This window comes from Myxine glutinosa, unplaced genomic scaffold (genome assembly GCF_964187855.1).
Source record: "Myxine glutinosa unplaced genomic scaffold, kmMyxGlut1.1 SCAFFOLD_1655, whole genome shotgun sequence".
NCBI lineage: Eukaryota > Metazoa > Chordata > Myxini > Myxiniformes > Myxinidae > Myxine > Myxine glutinosa.
Window position 1 is genome coordinate 61,595 of NW_027617750.1, and position 19,584 is coordinate 81,178.

The window sequence follows — 19,584 nt, forward strand, 5'->3', positions numbered from 1 at the left end:
TCAATCCTCGATAGAGAAATATCCCAAATATCCCTACTCCTGACACAGAATCAATACTCGATAGAGAAATATCCTAAACATCCCTACTCCTGACACAGAATCAATCCACGTTAGAGAAATATCCCAAACACCCCTACTCCTGACACAGAATCAATACTCGATAGAGAAATATCCTAAACATCCCTACTCCTGACAGAATCAATCCTTGACAGATAAATATCCCAAACACCCCTATTCCCGACAAACAGAATGAATCCTCAATCGAGAAATGAGTGCATCTCACCAATACCATTTACACAGGATTCACTTCACACAAAACCCACTATAGCCACAACACAGCATTTACTCCTTACAATTCTTGAACATTGCTTAAAACTAGAATAGAACTCGGTGGAGAACATACCTCTGCCAGGTTGAACAGTTTACGTTTTGTATCCCACCGATGGGTCAGATCTGAATCAAACATGAACCAAAATCTAATCAGCATGTTGTCGTCACCTAACAAACTCATCCACCAAGTTACCATAACTCGTCCACAACTTTTTGAAATATGCCGCAGAAAGTTTTTGGCGACATCTCTCAATGGTGAGAAATCACTTAAATTTCTCGTATCCGGATCATCGCCAAAACCTAATCTATTCATCCTTGTTACACATCCCAAACTGTCCCCCAAATTTCATCCAAATCCATCCACAACCTTTGAGATGTCCTGCTCACAGATAATTTAAAAAAAACACGTGTGAAAACAGAATCTCCATCGACCTTCGTTGGGGGAGGTAAATATTAGAGCGACATTGCCAGATACCTTCGGCCCATCAGCTTCACAACCACGTGACAAACTGGGGCAGTGGTCGTGACAACGATATTGACCACTCTACAAAGACTGAAATACTTCTCTATCCAAGCAAAAGTCTTTCCGCATGGCAGGTGTCCTTTCATCCCAGGGGAGGCAATTTCAAATACAGCAATGGCCACCGAAGCATTCATAGCGTTCAACACACATGAAAGCACTTGCAAATCAATACAAGAATAAAACATGTTAATGTTAGGTTCAATTCTTGAAGAACTAGAACAATGCGACTGTCGCCAATATGCCTCCGCATAGTCCCACAACGGGTATGTGCCATCACTCTGCATATGTATGGGTAGGGGATCACATTTGTGAAGTTTCATGTTGATTGGATAAGGTTCGTTTTTTCTATCCAAGATGGCTGCCAAACCACGTGACCTATGACGTAATTTTCAAACTAAATGCAACAGTACTGTTAGATATTTGTAAAACTTCGCATCGATAGGGTGAGCGGTTCCAGAGATAATTATTTAATATTTCCCTTCAATCCAATATGGCTGCCAAACCATGTGATCTATGGTCATAAATGTAATATTTCAATACAAATGGGTCATCGATCATATGCATGCAATTTCAGATTTTTAGGATAAGGAATTCGATTCAAACATTTTTGGCTGGTATACCACTTCACCTATGATGTCATTATTATCATGCTTTTGTTCCTCATTGGGAGTACTTGAAAATGGGCCAAGTTTCAAATTTTCCCATTCAGCGGTTTCCGAGAAATATATTTTTAATTATTTGCGTTTAATCCAAGATGGCTGCCATACCACGTGACCTATGACGTCACAATTCTCATAAAAACATTCTGCATGGGTGTCACCCCTACCCTGAAAGTTTCGTCTCAATTGGACATATGGTTGCTGAGAAAAACGAGGTTTAGCCCGTACGGACGGACAACCCAAAAACATGCCTCCTGCGACTGTCGGCGGAGGCATAAAAATAAAATTATCGTGTTGCTATGGTAATCCTGCCATTGTTGCGGTGGCTCCTAGGATTGCTGGATCAGCGATACCAATGGCAAAGTAAAAAGGTTGAACAATTGATGAACATCTCACCAAAATTCTTTTAACAAATCTGAGAAATTCACAAAAAAAAAATGTGGACATGTGAAGATGTATTGCCTTGTTGTACAGTACACCATGGCATGGTTATCTTTGATAAAGCAAATAAATGAAGGTCACTAACCAAGCACAATTACCTCTGCCACAGAATGTGAACGGAGGTTATGTTTTCACCCGTTTGGTCTGTGAACATGAGATCGCAAAAAGTTATGGACGTATTCAGACGAAACTTGCTGGACAGCTTGGGTGTGTGACAAGGAAGAACTGTTTAAATTTTGTTGAAGATCTGGACACTAGATTTCAAGTGATTCTTCACAATTGAGATATCGGGGAAAAGCATGATATATAGCATTGCATTTCAAAACATTGAGGGATTCAGACAAAACTTGGACACAGGTTGGGCGTGTGACAAAGGAAGAATTGATTCAATATTGGTGAAGATCCGGATCTGATAAAATAAAATAAAAACTTTTTTTTTTTAAACTACGATTCTTCACAATTGAGTGATATTGATAAAACCGATATATCAAAATCTTTAAAAGTTGACATTCGGCTGAAACTTGAACAGATTGGGCGTGTGACAAATAAATTAATACAATATTGGTTAAGATCTGGATCCGATAATTTTTAGGAGTAGCCCATCGGGCAGACCGTCTAAAACGGTGTTTGTCCATCTGTATGTATGTATGTATGTCCCCACAAACATAACCAATCAGAGCTGAGAATCTGGTCACATGACAGGGTGATGTGATTATGTCTGATGTCATTACGGTATAAACACCCGCTCACTTCGAGAGCGTCAGGAAAGGTCTTTCCTATTTGGGGTATATAGATTACAGTCGAACTATGGTCGGTTCTCAAGAACATTGGGTGTGTTCATTTACCAAGTTTCTTGTGAAGACATCGCCAAGTGGTTAAATCATTCGAGCAAGCACTTCATTCAAAACCCTTAAGGAACAGCTGGCTTGGCAAGCGCTAGCTAGCTGCTTGGTAAATGAGCACACCTCCAACCCTTGTGGGGTATATAGATTACAGTAGATCTTCGCTCAGTTCAGTAAGTAAAACTTACCTCATGGATGTCGGGATTCCTCCAAATTTCTTTGTTTAATGTCAAAGCAATGGCGACTGTTTAAAAAGCGAATCATATGTGGTTGTGGTTTATAATATTTCACAAGCCCGGCTACGCCGCTGTTAGACTTTCGGTCTTGTTTTTAAGCGAGTCTTCACAATTGAGCGATATTGCTAAAATTTATATCACACAAATCTCAATAAGTTTACAGATTCGGCCAAAACTTGGTGGACAGTTTATGTGTGTGACAAAGATGAATTTTGATGAAGACCCGGATTGAGATCCGATCAATCAGTGGGATACAAAACGTTAACTGTTCAGCCTGGTGGAGGTATGCACTCTACCGAGTCAATTCTAGTTAATATTATTTATATAGCAGATCGTAATTCACTTAATCCTGGCAATGAGATAGATCACCTGGGATCCGAGATAGATGCCTCCGATTGCTTAACACTTTGTCCTTTCAATAAAAACATTTGCACGAGAAACTCCACACATGGTTGCCTTTATTGTTCAACTGGCGCAAAAAACATGTACAACAAAAACAAAACCTGACATTTCCTTCTGTTGCACAAATAATAAAAAATAATAATAGCGTACCATCGAGCAGCACTCAATCAGGATTTGTTCTTCAAATAAACTCGTAATGACCTCAGTTGTGTGGATCCTCGGCACCTCAAACGACAATCAACCTCTTTGGAACCCACAGCTAAAATATTATACGCTATACCTTATTAGTAAAAATAGTAACATCATCTCAGTAATCTTTAATCGTGAAAAATAAAAAAATCTTATGAACACTTGATTATGCCTCACCTTGGGACACTTTACAAAAACCATCAAATTAGAATGATTCCTGGAACGAGACAGTGGTCCCATTTGCTGAAAAAACTCAAATGTTGCAGGAGTAATCTTGAAATGGTCTGACAGCTTATCACCTGCCGTGGTCCATGATGTGGACCAATAAATGTTTACCCCTCGCCCCCAGCTTATAACCTGCTATAAATAAACATTACATTCTTTAAAATCTCATTTCGACGAGGCACAAAATGTACGATTCCAAGCGTTCCAACTGAACATCAAGACATTCGTTTCAAGGAGATGGATCAGCACTACACAACACGAAGCCATGCTTCAATTGGACAATCCACTTGCATGGGTCATTGGCAAAAACAAGGCTTTGGCATTACCTAAGGAGCTGTTCTGGTGAAATGGATGCAAAAGAGGGAGAACGACCAAGGAAAACAGGCAGACACCAGAAACATTGCAAATCACAGCCTTACATCTATTGCTAGCTTCCGTATCTAACGGTACTGACCATTTCACAACAAAAGCTATGCAACTTGCACCCCATAATTTTAGAATTTAAATCAAGTAATTGGAGCTGAACATGGTTTCAAGAGAAGCAAAACCTTACTTTTAAAACCTGCCCTCGGACTAGACACATTACTGAAGCGCACACACACAAAAAAAAAAGCCTATGCAAGGAAATCCAGAATCAGGCACATACCTCTACCTCTGCTCCACTTTCCACCCCAGCTTCTATCACAGATTTAGAACAATCTTCAGATGGTCGTGCCTGCTCTGGAACAGGCAAGTCCTTTGCATTCTCGGTCTCGTGTCCTTCACCCTCAACCACAGCGCTGACAGTCGGCTTTACTTCATGCACAGACAAAGCCTCTTGGTTGGCTTCACCTGATGCTGGGCCACTTCCGGCAGAATTGCTCTCGATGGGAAGTTCGACCATCTCGGTATTTTTGGTCTGGGCTGCCCGTTTTGCCACAGTCTCGAGGCAAAATAAGTTGGAAAGGGAAAGAACTAAACTAGAGAGAACGACCATGCTTCCAGCCAAGCCGAAGATGGGTTTATAGCTGCCCGTGGAGTCTCGAAGGAAACCTGCGTGAAACAAAATATTTCACAAATCAATCGAAGCACATCCTGAAGCATGATACACAATACCACACTATCATTTTATTTATTTATTTTAACCTGATCCAATGTTGAGCAGTTTAATTACATGGGTGGTAATAAATAAACAGTGAGCAGGGAACCGGCAGACGAGATAGAAAGAGGCAAGGAACAAAAACTTTTACATATCTAGGACATCTGCTGGCAAGCTAGCCAAGAGGTGCCATACTTATCTTTGATTGCTAGTCCTTTTGAAAAATACAATAAATAAATAAATAATAATAATAAATAAATAAAAAGACTACACCATTGTGCCAGGGCCTCATTTTAAGTTCAGAATTCCTACCCTGACTACTGGGAAGACTAACGGCATGCATGCCATGTGGTGTATTCTTTACCGAATAACTTTTTGTCAGTACTAATGCTGCAGAAAGACTGGCCATGAATGGAAGTTGAAGCATACCACCAAAACATAAGAACATACGAGTACAAGTCAACAAAGACATGTGAGCAGACTGAAAAAGTTAACAATGTAAATGTAGGGGTGGGGTTGAATGCAGGTGGACTAGGACAAAGTCAGCGGGAATTTATTTTTAGGGGTCGGGTGGGTAGAAATACATGGTCTAAGGCTCGTAATGGAGCTGCCAGGCGCACACGCAGCACCGAGCATGGGGGAAGTACAATCACTTTCCGGGATACCTGGGTACCAGTGACAATGGCGCCACTTTTATCACTGCACTGGAATCTCACGGGCTGGAATAAAATGGATTGAGGAATAGGAACTACATCATATGGTGAAAGCTCAGCATCTTCAAATGGAGGGAAGATAAATCCTTAAGGATTAAAAAGATAAATGCTTACCAATATTATAGCCCGAAGGGAGGTGCCATTCATACTGTAGGATAAAATGACCAGATTTACAATACTAAAAGGAAATAATGTTGACGGCGACCACACACACACACACACACACACACACACACACACACACACACACACACACACACACACACACACACACACACACACATCCCCACACACACACACACATCCCCACACACAAACACACATCCCCACACACAAACACACATCCCCACACACAAACACACATCCCCACACACAAACACACATCCCCACACACAAACACACATCCCCACACACAAACACACATCCCCACACACAAACACACATCCCCACACACAAACACACATCCCCACACACAAACACACATCCCCACACACAAACACATTCCCACACACACAAACACATCCCCACACACAAACACACATCCCCACACACAAACACACATCCCCACACACAAACACACATCCCCACACACAAACACATTCCCACACACCCGCACACACAAACACATCCCCACACACAAACACACAACCCCACACACAAATACACATCCGCACACAGAAACACATCCGCACACACAAACACACATCCCCACACACAAATACACATCCCCACACACAAACACACATCCGCACACACAAACACACATCCGCACACACAAACACACATCCCCACACACAAACACATCCCCACACACAAACACATCCGCACACAAACACACATCCCCACACACAAACCTCTCTCCCCATCTTGTCTCCCCCTCCCTTTATCGTTTTATGTGTTTTGTTTTTTTGTGCTTTATGTGCTAATGTGTTTAATCCTTTGGGTAAGGATGACGTCCAGTGCCACAACCCGTGAAAAAGTTGTGTACGGATGACGTTACTACACGTCATCAACTATACCTATAAATAGATCGTCAGAACGTGGTTGCATTCCTGTACCAAAATGTCAAATTAATCCCGTACCGGGGGTATTTTTTATCAAAAAAAAAAATCCCGTACTCAAAGGGTTAATGTGCTAGCTCTTACACGAGCCTTGATCTTGTATCAAAATAATAATAATAATAATCATTCAATTGTGCGACAAAATGAATGGACCTATAAATGGGTCCGAATCAAGCAACCGTGGATTCAAAAGGGCATAAGTACAATACATAACCAACCATACTTCAATGTTTCCTTTCGCCACTTTGAACAGACATCAAGAATTACGATAAGTTTTCATACAAAGGGTTCATGTGTTATTATTGGGCTGTACTCACCTGCTGTGGGTGCCCCGACAAGGACCGTGGCTGCCTCGATCAAGAGAACAAGGCCAATGGCGCTGGGAAATATATTTTGGCCCACAATGTTCATCAGCACTTCAAACTGCAGAGCACCCACCATACCATACGACACTCCGAAGAAGAAGCAGAAGGTAGCGAGACCTCCGTAGTCAGATGCGAATATGCACATGAGATCTGCAAAGCCATTGAAGAACATGGCAAAAGCGAAGACGTAGACGACAATTGGGCGAACACGAGGCAAGCCGGCCAAAAAGCCACAGGTTGGACGCGCAAATATGTCAATTATCCCAACTACGGAGAGGAGAAAGGCAGCTTTGGTGTCTTCAACACCCATGTCCTTGGCATAACTCACCACAAATATTGGAGGAACAAAGAGGCCTATCACCATAATAGCTGCTGCCACTGTATATATAACAAACGCTCTGTCATTGAAAACGGTGAAATCCAGAAGTTTCCTTTTCGGCTCAGCACGAACCACTTTTGTGTCATTGGGACTGTCAAGGCGTGGAGGAGGAGTTCCCGGTATTTGTGGCCCGTCATCCAATGGCACCGCAACAAATTCACCATTTGTGTTCCGAGGAAGCATTTCCTCCATCTCATGCTGTTCTTGCCGCTGCTTAGCTGGTTTAAGAGGTCGCATTACAGCCCCACACACACAGCAGTTGAGTAGTAGCCCACCAATGATGAGGAATCCTCCACGCCATGAATATTCGTGCACCAAATATTGATTGAATGGAGACAGAGCCGTGAGAAAAACGGGACTACCAGCTGCAGCTAAACCATTGGCCAACGGTCGTCGCTTGTCAAAGTATCGACCGAGCATGATCAGTGATGGTTGGAAGCTTAGAGCCAGGCCCATTCCTAAAAGAGAAGGAAAAGCAAAAATAAAGGCCATTTTTGACTTTCAAACCACACACACACACACACAAAATGGCGCTGGGACATGTCTCTCACGGAAAGTGCATCCAGGTTTAACCCCCCCCCCCCCCCCCCCCCCCCCAAAATAGGAATTTTCTTTTTCCTCTGAAACTACACACTTTTTCGATGAAACTTAACCACAACCTTCTCCATCCGTGATGTACCAAAGTTTGTTCACGCCATTTAAAAGAAAAAAACTGCCCCTTTGGGGTCTATGGGGGTGCGGATTATTTTTATTTTTTTTCAAAAGCAAATGACTAATTAATTATTGGGGAGGGGATGTTAAAATTTAAAATGAAGGTCCTGCATTCTTACTGGGATGTCTACAAGCAAATCCCCAACTCGGAGGCTGGATCAACATTGAATTAAAAATTAAAACCAATCAAGGTATTAAGGGTAGGACAAAATGTTAGTACATTTTAAAACAGAATCAAGTTGCATCACAAGCTTGCTGAGGCAGATCTTTGTTGCTATGGGAGAAAGAAGTGTGTCCATATACCTGTGAGTACACCTGCTGTCATGTATAGCTGGATGATGTTGGTGCAAAACGATGCAATAATCATGCCCGTTGAAGCCAGAAGACCTCCACCGATCATGACGGGTCGGCAACCAAAACGGTTGACCAGCATGCTGGAGATTGGCCCTGGATGCAGTAATATGGTTAATATGCAAAGCCAAGAAGCCATCGTAATAAAGGGAACTTCAATATAGAAGGAGGCCAGTAGGCCCATCAAGCCTATACTACAAACACCAGATTAATCAAATCTATTTGGTAGGGTGGGGAAGAGAACAAGAGCAGACACAAGGACATCACTAGGTTGAGATAGTGTATATATGTATACACTAGTGGATTATGCTTACTCATTGTAAGCAACAACGAACTGCGTTTCATGCGTAGGTACACAATTGATAGAAATTTTATGATTATAGGCAAACATCACCAACCACCTGCTAGTTATCAATTGAGGTTTTCTATTTCACAGTTTACAGTTATAGAAATGACAATTTTCAAATGCAAGATATCAATTGAGGATTTTTTTTGTTTTTCTTTCAAACTGATATTTACGGGGGGTTTTGGGGTTTTTTTTTTTTTTACATAAATTTTCATTTACAGACACTATCGGACAGTTCTATGATTTTTTTTCCCCCCATTGTACCGGCTTCGATGGCCATCGGCACGTGAAACTTCAGCTTCCTACATCACCCGGAAGGTACCAAACATTAATATCAGCGAGTAAGTGAGTGGTTTGAATGAGCTTTATATTGTCGTGTCCCCGGGATTAACACCGCTGGGTGACAGATGGCCGACCGAGCTTTAACTCCGAGGCGCTTACCCAACTATGGCGGTAGTGACACGTGCGGGGGTACTGGAGGGTGACAAGGCTTACCTGCATGGATTTCACTTGGGCATCCTCGAACCCACGACAGATAAACAAGACAGACACGAAATGGAAAATTTAACAAATAAATGCTTCAATAAAATGAATGCCAGGATAACAAAATGTTGGTGAAATAAATCCTATATTGAGACATCTCCTAGGATCCTGGGTTTGAATCCTGGTCGATCGCTGAATTAACGCCAGGGGGGTTGACTCAGCCTGCCATCCTTCCGAGGTCGGCAAATTGAGTACCAGTTCACTGGTAATTCCCTGTGTGTCGCAAGAGGCGACCAACAAGGTTGGCGGCAGGAAGGGCATCCGGCCATAAAACAGCTTCAAAAAGGGGACCACAGTGCCCGAAAAAGGCCAAACCCTGCTCTGTGGGGAAAAATGGCCTCTAAAAGGTGGTTTTATTGAGACATCTCCATACAGACTCACATACAACACAAGGGGAAAACGAAAGTAAAAATAATGTTCCTGCCGGCCAGCACTTAACTCTGGTCTGGATGGCACGAATCGCCACAGCACACCGAGCCGTGAAGCGGCGGCAAAACTCCTTCCTCCAATAGCTCCACCAAGCTCCGAGGTTTCTCAGGTGCACACGGCATTGAGCACAACCGTCACGAGCCAGCACCAAGAGAGAGAGAGAGAGTTGCGTCCGCCCTTCGTGTAGCCTGGAACAAGAGAAGTGCGACTGCACGCAATGGAAGCCAGGACCAAGAGTGCGTCTGCTCATAAAGAACCCTAGCGCAAGAAAGCGAAAATGGCAGGACGTGTCTTTGTCCCTGGTGCTAGAATGTTCTGACGTCACCCACACTCCAATCAAACAGCACCATCGCATGTCTATGATTATCAACCATTCCTTTCAAGGTGGGGCCTCACAGCCTTCATCACACCCCTTGAGATGACTTGGAAGGGTGGTATCAGTGGTCGTGTTCTGATCCGGTTGGCGATTATGTGATTTAATTGTAGGCGCTGATCACATGGCTGGTGTTGTAAGTGCCATAAGGAACAAAAGGGAAACCACAGAGGTGACTACACACATGGGTAGACCTTTATACCCCAACTAATTAGCATAGCTCCACCCCTTGCACAGAGACAAATACACTTATGCGACATCCGGCCCTACTTAGTTACAGGAAGGTTTCTTCTTCTTCGCGACATTCGGAGCACACTACCCTATACATTCTACCTGGCCTAAAGTATTCCATTGCCTGCCCCCATAAACGTAACAATATTGTTGGGGTTTTGAGAACCCTGCACTGTGTAAAGTGTTGTAAATATACCCTTTGTAAATAATTCTTTGTGTAAATACCTCCATTCATTGTTAAGATCAAAGGTCGTCCCCTAGTTTGTCCACATCGCAACACATAGCGAACCATAGGCCCTCTTCATAGTTATTTCATTATTATGTGTTTCAGGTAAGGCTGTGTTTCCAATAGTTTGACTACGTTGCATTAATCAAATAAGATAGGCCCCTTTCAAATTCCCCAATCGCCTCACCCGCGTCTCTGCAAAGTAACAGCCAGGCAGCGTTCGCTGCCCTTTGGTTTGAATGGTTTTCTATCCTGTAAGCCACCATTGCCCATGTGCTCATCTCGGAGAAGAAGGGGGGAGGAATCGCCAACTCACGGGCATGGCATGTCGTCATGATCGGAGGTGGAGTCGGCCAGCCCTAACAGCCGACCAGCACCACGGTGAGTGACTCGGTAGGCGTGCCCTCGCAGCCGGCGGCTTGATTCCTAGACGAGTGATAAAAGCGACTGGAAGGGACTGCTTCAGCAGAGATGCATGAGGAGGTTCATGAGAGAGTCGGTGAGAAGGCACGAGAGACCGATGAGCACGGCAGAGTTGTGAGGCAGGAGAGTTGGGTCCGTTGACGGCGACAATACCAGGCAGATATTCACATTATCCATGCGTGAACAAGACACGGAGCTGCCGCCGCTTTTCACCTCGAGCCCGGAGCGTGAACCGCGAGCGTGGACCTCAACGCCTGACCCATCTGCCCCGGACCTTCCTCCCGAACCATCTGCCTGGATTATTCTCCCCCTGCCATCTTTACCATTGCCATTTTCTCCCATTCGTGCAAGTGTGTTCGTTCTGTCTGTATTGTCCTGGGGCTAAGTTAAGCCTGTATAGTTAAGAATTGCCCTGTGTATCTGCTTTTTCCTCTTTGTAAATGCCCTTCTTTCGTTTCCTCTTGTAGATAGAAATAAACCTGTGTTCTTCCTTTACCCTTGTTGGTTCTTTGGCTTCCTCTCATCCGATCTCTTTAGTCTTTTCTTTCAATTGAGTACCTGTGGCGCGATTTTGGCCGAACCGCTTTTAATCGGGTTTAGTCCATTGATAAGGGCTCAAACCGCGGATTGCTAAACCGCTCGGCAAATACCATCTTGTCCGTGGTTCGAGCAGTACTTGTCTCCCTGTTTTGCGGAGGGATTGATAAAGGTATTCGGGATAATACCTGGACCAATAACCCTGATCAATCCCACCCCGCAAAAGAGCATTACAAGTACCAGGACCGGTCGGACGGCCAGCTTAACAGGACAAGGGGATTAATCCCCCCCCCCCCCTTGCTAACGGAGTGCCGTCCCCTGGATCCGTAACAATATATTAGATATATCAACTCAAAATTAACAGCAAGTTGATCAAATTTGATGTGATAAAATAATTCATATGAAACCAAAGCACTGGCAAGGGATTTCCATGAACTCAAGGGCATAGTAAGGGTTGTGTTAGAGTGTGCACTCCGAATCTGGAAGGTTGGGGATTTAATCCATACTTTAAAAAATGGAACATGCAGATTCCTTGCTTAAAGCCAAGCCTTAAAAGCTTAAAGCTTAAAGCCTTAAAAGGAGAATGATCAAATGCTGGAAAAGGCAATGGCAAACTACCCACTGTAACCCTTGGTCAAAAAAATTTCAGCAGCACCAACATGGTTCAGAGTACAGTACATCAAATCAATGCTTATTATACGAGAACGGCACTTTGTAGAGCACGTACCTCTGCCAGGCTAAACAGGTTACATTTTGTATCACAATGATGGGCCGGATCTGCATCTGGACTTTCACCAAAATTGAATCAGCTTGTTCTGGTCACCTATTAAACTCATCCACCAAGTGTCATAATCCATCTACAACGTTTTGAGAAAGCATATATGGTTTTTTTTGTCCCATCTCTCAATAGTGAAGAATCCCCAAATTAAAAATATCGTATCCAGATCTTCACCGAAATTTAATCAATTTGTTGTCACGCAGCCAATATGTCCACAAAGTTCCATTCAAATAGCCTAATTTCCTTCCTCGAGGTCAGTTTCTCCCCAATCTCGTGTTGGCGTTTTTTTTTTTGTCTTTTTTATTACCTCCACCATCAAAGGTGTATGGAGGTTATGTTTTCACCCACGTCTATTTGTCTGTCTACAAGATATCTCAAAAAGTTGTGGACAGATTCAGACAAAATTTGGCAGAGAGGTAGTGTATGTGACAAGGACGAAATGATTAGATTTTGGTGAAGATCCGGATGCGGCTACTAGAAAATTTTAAGTGATTCTTTACCATTGGGAGCTCCTATTGGGAGCTTCCATTGGGAGCCAAAAACTATATATAGCAGGATATCTCAAATTTATTGATGGATTTGGGCAAAACTTGGTGAACGTGTGTGTGTGTGTGTGTGTGTGTGTGTGTGTGTGTGTGTGTGTGTGTGTGTGTGTGTGTGTGTGTGTGTGTGTGTAGGACGATTCAATTCGATTTCGGTGAAGAGCTGAATATGGTTTCGGAAACGATAATTATTTTATTAAAAAGTGATTCTTCACCAGTGAGAGATCGGGCGAAAAGTGATATCGAACATGACATAAAAAAAGTTGTGGACGGGTTTGGACGAAACTTGGGGGACGAGTTGGTTAGGTGACAAGAACAAGCCCAATAGATTTTGGGTCAGGTCTGAATCCAGATCCAGCCTATCAGTGGGATACAAAAAACAAACTTGTCAGCCTGGTGAAGGTATGCGCTCCACCAAGTGCAGTTCTAGTTTTTTTTTATGATACACACCTTGTTGGGGGTCGGGGGGGGGGGGGGTTAGGAGAGTTGATGCCCATGACCCAGTCCCAAGTGCCCCCAACTAGATATGCAAAATCTGAAGATTGGTCCAGTGGTGTGGAATTGCATAGAAATCAAAAGGACACCACCATATATCTACTATGAATGGACGAAGTGTGTTCACTACTTGTAAAAATCGAAGATTTTCAAGTATGTTGGTTGGACTTGTGCATTATTCTGTCTGTTTGTTTGTATGTCAATCACCTACAGGTCACAATTTCAAACCAATCTCAACGAAACTTCACCACATGGTAGAGTTGGCCATAAGGAAGCAGCTTATGATTTTTTTTTTTTTAAGTCAAACGGTCAAAACAAGCCAAAGGTCAACAACTATTTCCAAAATGCTCAATTTTCATCCGATCGACTTGAAATTTGAAGGGGATTTACATATCTAGTCACCGAATTCAACCACCAATTATTTGAGGGCAAAATGTGAAAAGGTCAACAACTTATTTTAAGGATTTTGCAAGAATCATGCTATACACGACGTATTTCTTGTTTATTTGTTTGTGTATGTGGGATTTTTTTTGTGGAATTCTACTGGAGGTCTGATGTGGAATGTGATAAACCAAAATGATAGCCATGATCTCCCAAGTTGATTTGGCTAATTATCGACATAGCCTGAAAGAAATCCCACGTTTCGAAATGCACGCCATGTTAAGGTGTAGAGAGCAGTTTAATAGGTCCTTCCCTGGCATGACATTCCAATTACAAAAATAATTATTTCATTGCAACAAAGCATGTACAGTCAACCCTCGTTAATCCGGACTACATTGTTCCCAGCACCCAATGTCGGATGAACGATTTTGTGGATTAGAGGGTTAAAATGAATGACGGAAATCTGTTCCTGGATGTTTTTGTTGGATAGTGAGATTTCCAGATTAAACAGCGTCAGATTGACGAGGGTTGACCGTTTTGACTAGTACCAACAATAGTAGAAGCAACATCATTTGGCAATAGTAATAAAAGTATAACCCCCACCCTGGCCCAAGAATATCTGGGCTTGGTGAAAGGCAAGCTAATGCTCAACCACTACAGCAGGCAGGAATGTTACAGGGCCTCCATGAAGACCAATGAAAATTTGGTCCAATGGGCCCACGAGTTTATATAAATAATCAAATAGGTAAATGCAGTAAACAGTTCTTCCTCCCCACCTCCCCCCCCCCCCCCCAACCCCCAACCCCCCTTTATCATGGTCAACGACTTCCAAAACTGTAACATTCAAATAATGCAAATAACTTGCAGGCACTAATTTTGTTTGTTCAGATAAGTCAAACTTAACAAATTCTTCCTTTTCGCCAATGGCTTGATCTCGGATCATCAATTTGGATTCAGACCAGGTCATTCTACTTTGGACATGCTGCTTCTGCTGTCTCAACAATGGATGGAGGTCCTCAATGCCAAACAGGAAATCAGAGCTGTCTCTCTTGACATATCTCGTGCCATCGATACGGTCTGCCAACCCGCCCTGCTCAAACTCCTCATATGGTCTCCATGGAAACCACCACATAGCTTGCAGACTTCCTTTCTGGTTGCAGTCAACGTGTGCCCCTGAATGGAATCCTCTCTTCTCCCCCTTCCTGTTCAGGCTGGAGTTCCTCAAGGCAGTGTTCTGGGCCCTGGTCTTCATTAATGATCCCACTCTCTGGAAAATCCTCTATCTCTTTGCTGACGAATCTACTCCATGCTGCTCCATACCTCAACCCTCAAATCGGCAGTCTGCAGCCTCTTCACTCTCTGCAGACCTGGACAATATCACAAACTGGTCAAACAAGTGGAACGTCTCAATCCTGACAAATCTCACACTCACTTTGTCTCTCTGGAAAAGACAGTCTTGGACAACCCTCCCATCTACTTTCTGAACAATCCTCTTGAAGAAGTTCTGTCACTCAAGCTTTTGGGTCTCACTATCTGCCATGATCTTTTCTGGGACAACTACATTTCCAAGCTGGCCTCCAAAGCCAGTCGCCGACTGGGCATCCTCTGTCGTGCGAAGTTCTTTCAGGGCACTTCTGAGCTCCTCACCACAAACAAAGCTTTCATCCGCAGTTCATTGTAATGTTGCTCTCCCATCTGGGCTGGTGCTCCTGCCGCACACCTAGCTCGGCTTCATGCAGTTGAAACCAAAGCATTCAGAAACATTGAAATCTCCCGCGATGAAACAGATTTTGAGGGTCTCTCCGTCTCTCCGTCTCTGTTTGTTTTATGTGTGCACATGTTTTCATTTTCAATGTGGTAGCTCTTACTCGAGCCTGTCACCAGCTCCACATTTGGTACAAAATGCAATATGATCCTGTAGGGTCTCACCTGAGCCATACAGCATGGCAAGCAAAATAGAAGAGAGCCAGGCAGTGTCACTGTATCCCACGCCAAACTCATTGATAAGCTCTTTGAAGAACACGCTGATGGCTTTTGGGAAAGCATAGGAGAAACCAGTGATGACAAAACCTCCAAGAAGCACGATCCAGCCCCAACCACCATCAGGGGGAGGCACCAATGGAGGTGAAGTGTCAACCGCAACTCCCCCCATTGTACCTTCTACAACTGCTCCTCAGATCTGCCAAAGAACACGGTTCATCACAAATAAATAAACTTGAATGGAATTCGGTAGAACACATACCTCCACCAGGCTGAACAGTTTCCGTTTTGCATCCCACAGATCTGGATCCGAGCCTGGCCCAAAAATAAAATTAAATAAAAATTTGGCTTGTTCTTGTCACCTAACCAGTCATCCACCAAGTTTTGTCATAATCCATCCACAACCTTTTGAAATATTATGCTAGATATAATTTTGGCCCTATGAATCAACGGTGAAGAATCACTTAAAATTTAAATTCTTATATCCGGATCCGGATTCAGATCTTCACCAAAATAGATTCGTCCTCGTCACATACCCAACCCGTCCACTAAATTTCGGCCAAATGCGTGCACAACCGAGATATCCTGTCCACACAAACACAGGGTTGAAAACATAACCTCCATCCACCTTCGGTGGCAAAGGCAATGGCAAAACCATATCTATCAAGCACTGAGCAGTATCTGCATCAGCTAAACAAATGGGACCATACAGCAATGAAAGATCACAGATTATGGAGATGGAGACCACAATGATTCATATGGGAAGCTTTGAAATTGCAAACGTATCAAGCCATGCATAAAACAATTTCAATATACAACAAAAAATTAAATCGCATGCTTTCACTGCATCTCACTACCTTCCCATCACAAAGTCAGATTTTAAGCGATCAATCCCACGATCACTGGACTAAAACGACAGAATATAAAGTTTTATAGAACTGGTAAATTAAACAGAGGCAGACAGTGAAGAAGAAGAAACCATCCCAATCAGAAAATAAATCATGCTTATAAACTACTGTATAAAGATCTTGGTCTTGTTTAATTTATCAACACAGAAGGAATAAAGGGTTAAAAGATGTGGGGGATATAAAAACGAATGTGGTGGTTCAGGCCGAGTCGAACAAATTGAGGTGCATTTGCCTAGATTTGGTGGGTAGAACAGGCAACCATTTCCCCACGCATGGCATGGGGGTGGGATCTCCTGCTGGTCTGGACTAACTGGCCACTGGAATCCGTAGGATCCGAGATTAGTTCCTCCTTCCATGGAGAGGCGAGTATGGTGGGAGGCGTGGAGGGCAAGACCCCCAGCAATGCTCTGGTAGCGAGTCCTGCTGCCTTCTGGGGAGTTGCTAAGGACAAATACGCTCTCACCCTTTAAGGTCCTGGCTCAACTGCCTTTTCTCTCCCAAAACTGTACCTCTTGTGATGTCCTTGCATGATCATTGGTCACACCGTTGATTGGCCCGATTGAAAAGAGCGTACTCTTTAGCTCGAGTGTCATCAGCCGTGAGGAAAGAGGGGATAATGGTGATAATTAAATAAATGATAAATAAGCACATTTAAGTGGAGGAAAATAAATAAATACAAACCAAGGATCGAGGCGAAAGACAGAGCTCCACGAAATACTCAAAATGCTCTACTAAAGCTCTTGGGGATTACAATAAATATACAAGAAACAGTTGTGAAAATGGCTCCAAGAGGGTTAATAGTTATTTCCTTATACGAATGTCTAGAGTAAATGGTAAATGTAGAGTAAATGGCCTCAAAACGATCATTCATTCAATGTCTAGAGTAAGCACGAAGTAATTAATCATGTTACTAGATATGAGCCGCTTGTATGTTTAGGTAGATGGCCACCCATCCCAATGTACATTACTGGTCAAAAGTTTTAGAACACCTACATTTTTCCTGTTTTTATTGAAATTTACGCAGTTTAATGTCTCAATGTACTCTGAAATTAAGCATTCAACAAATAAACAATTGGAGATATTTTTTTAAATCATAGAATCATTTTGTTTTAAATTTTTAACAAAATTTTTGTTTAAAAACTCAATTTAATTTACATTTTTGACTCGGCAAAGTAGCCACCTTTTGCAGATATAACCACCGAACACACTCGTGGCATTCTTTCTACAATGGAAATCAAATATTGTTCGGGAAGTTCTTCCCAACACTGTTGCAGAAGTTCCCACAAATGTGTTGCACTTGGTTGATTTGCTTTCACCCTTCTGTCCAGTTCATCCCAAACCAGCTCGATGGGGTTTAAGTCTGGAGACTGTGCTGGCCATTCCATGATTTGAAGCCTACCGCCTTATTTTCCTCGAAGGTAGTTTTGACATAGCTTGGAGGTGTGTTTAGGGTCATTATCTTGCTGTAGGATGAACCCCTGACCAACTAGACGTATACCAGAGGGTATTGCATGGCGCTGAAAAATGCTGTGGTAGCCCTTTTGGTTCAGGGTGCCAGTCACTCTGTGCAAGTCACCGACTCTGGATCCAGCAAAAGAGCCCCAGACCATCACGATTCCTCCTCCATGTTTGACAGTTGGTGTCACACACTGAGGAACACACTATTGCCTACTCGACGGCATACAAAAACCCTGCGTGATGAACCAAAGATTTCAAATTTTGATTCATCGGTCCATAAGACCTTCTTCCAGTCTTCAGTAGTCCACTGGCGGTGCTTCATGGCCCAGACAAGCCTTTTTCTTATTTTGCCATCTTAGCAATGGCTTTCTTACTGCCACTCGACCTGTCAAACCTGCAGCTCGAAGTCTTCTCTTCACAGTTGAAACTGAGACTTGCCTACTTCGACCAGTGTTAAGCTGTGCTTTGAAGCTGTTGTCCTGTGAGCCGCCTATCACGCAAGCTGTTGACTCTCAGAAACTTGTCTTCTGATTCTGTTGTGGCTTTGGGTCTGCAAGACCTCTTCCTGTCAGAGTTTCCTCCAGTTTCCAATGTACTACTTCCTGCAGTGCATTATTGTCCAAATAATGCTTCAGAGGGTGTAATAACAGTCTGTTCCAATACTGCGTTTATACAGACCGGGGGTTTGTAATCAAGTAATCAGCAGAGGTTGTGACACCTGTAGGAATTGTTTGCATCAACTTTCAAGGCTTAATTTACTTACATTGCTGCAGAACAGCTGTAAGTTGTTAACCCATTACCTGTTCCCTGAACAAGGCCTTTTTTTTTACAATATAACTGTGCAATTTACATTATTTTCCCTTTTTTGCTAACCTAAACTTTTTTCTTTTTTTTTTAACCTCGAGCAGTTTACTGCTTACCTTTGTACCATTTCAGGTTATTCACTGGACATTATACTGTGTAAATTTCAATAAAAACTGGAAAGATTGAGGTTCTAAAACTTTTGACCGGTAGTGTATGTCAAGAATTATCAACCCTTTTGACTATATTTTATTGTTTTACCCCCTAATCAGTTAAAATGGTTTTAAAGTGTTCGCTAGGCTAGTAGCACAAGGTTTGGTGGGGGAAATCTGCACCACCATCATGACCAGGCTGTGCCAACTCTGAGTATCAGGGTGAAGGGTCATGGAGTCAGTCCACACAGCAGATCGAGCCAGTGGCCAATGGTGGGAGGGATGTGGCACGTCATTCGTGGCAATAAAGGGCAATGGGAAGTGGGGAGACCACCATAACCGGCACATGGAAGGCTGTGCCAAAGTGCTTGCGTAAAGCACCAGAGTTACATCCCTGTCTGTCTGTCTGTCCTCGCAGGCAGCATGGGCCATTCAGCTGTTCTCGACTCTGACCTGCTGTGCGGGACAAAACCTGC

At 43.2% G+C, this 19,584-nt stretch overlaps 1 protein-coding gene across 1 annotated transcript; it reads right to left on the minus strand.

Annotated features, from left to right (window-relative positions):
- Positions 1–3,472: 3,472 nt before the first annotated feature.
- On the minus strand, positions 3,473–16,000 carry LOC137423354 (monocarboxylate transporter 4). Its single transcript, XM_078769185.1, has 4 exons — positions 15,739–16,000; positions 8,458–8,601; positions 7,017–7,901; positions 3,473–4,879 (listed from the first exon to the last, which is right to left on the minus strand). Exons 1-4 carry the CDS (start codon positions 15,959–15,961, stop codon positions 4,482–4,484), a joined length of 1,650 nt encoding a protein of 549 aa, XP_078625311.1. The 5' UTR covers positions 15,962–16,000; the 3' UTR covers positions 3,473–4,481.
- Between the last annotated feature and the right edge of the window lie 3,584 nt (positions 16,001–19,584).

Bases quoted from the DNA above. Each gene is read 5' to 3' on its own strand.
- LOC137423354 (XM_078769185.1), bottom strand. From the start codon at position 15,961: ATGGGGGGAGTTGCGGTTGACACTTCACCTCCATTGGTGCCTCCCCCT. The intron at 7,902-8,457 runs GTATATGGACAC...CTTCTCTTTTAG, and splicing joins GACAGCAGGTGTACTCACAG to GAATGGGCCTGGCTCTAAGC. The intron at 4,880-7,016 runs GTGAGTACAGCC...TGTTTCACGCAG, and splicing joins TGTCGGGGCACCCACAGCAG to GTTTCCTTCGAGACTCCACG.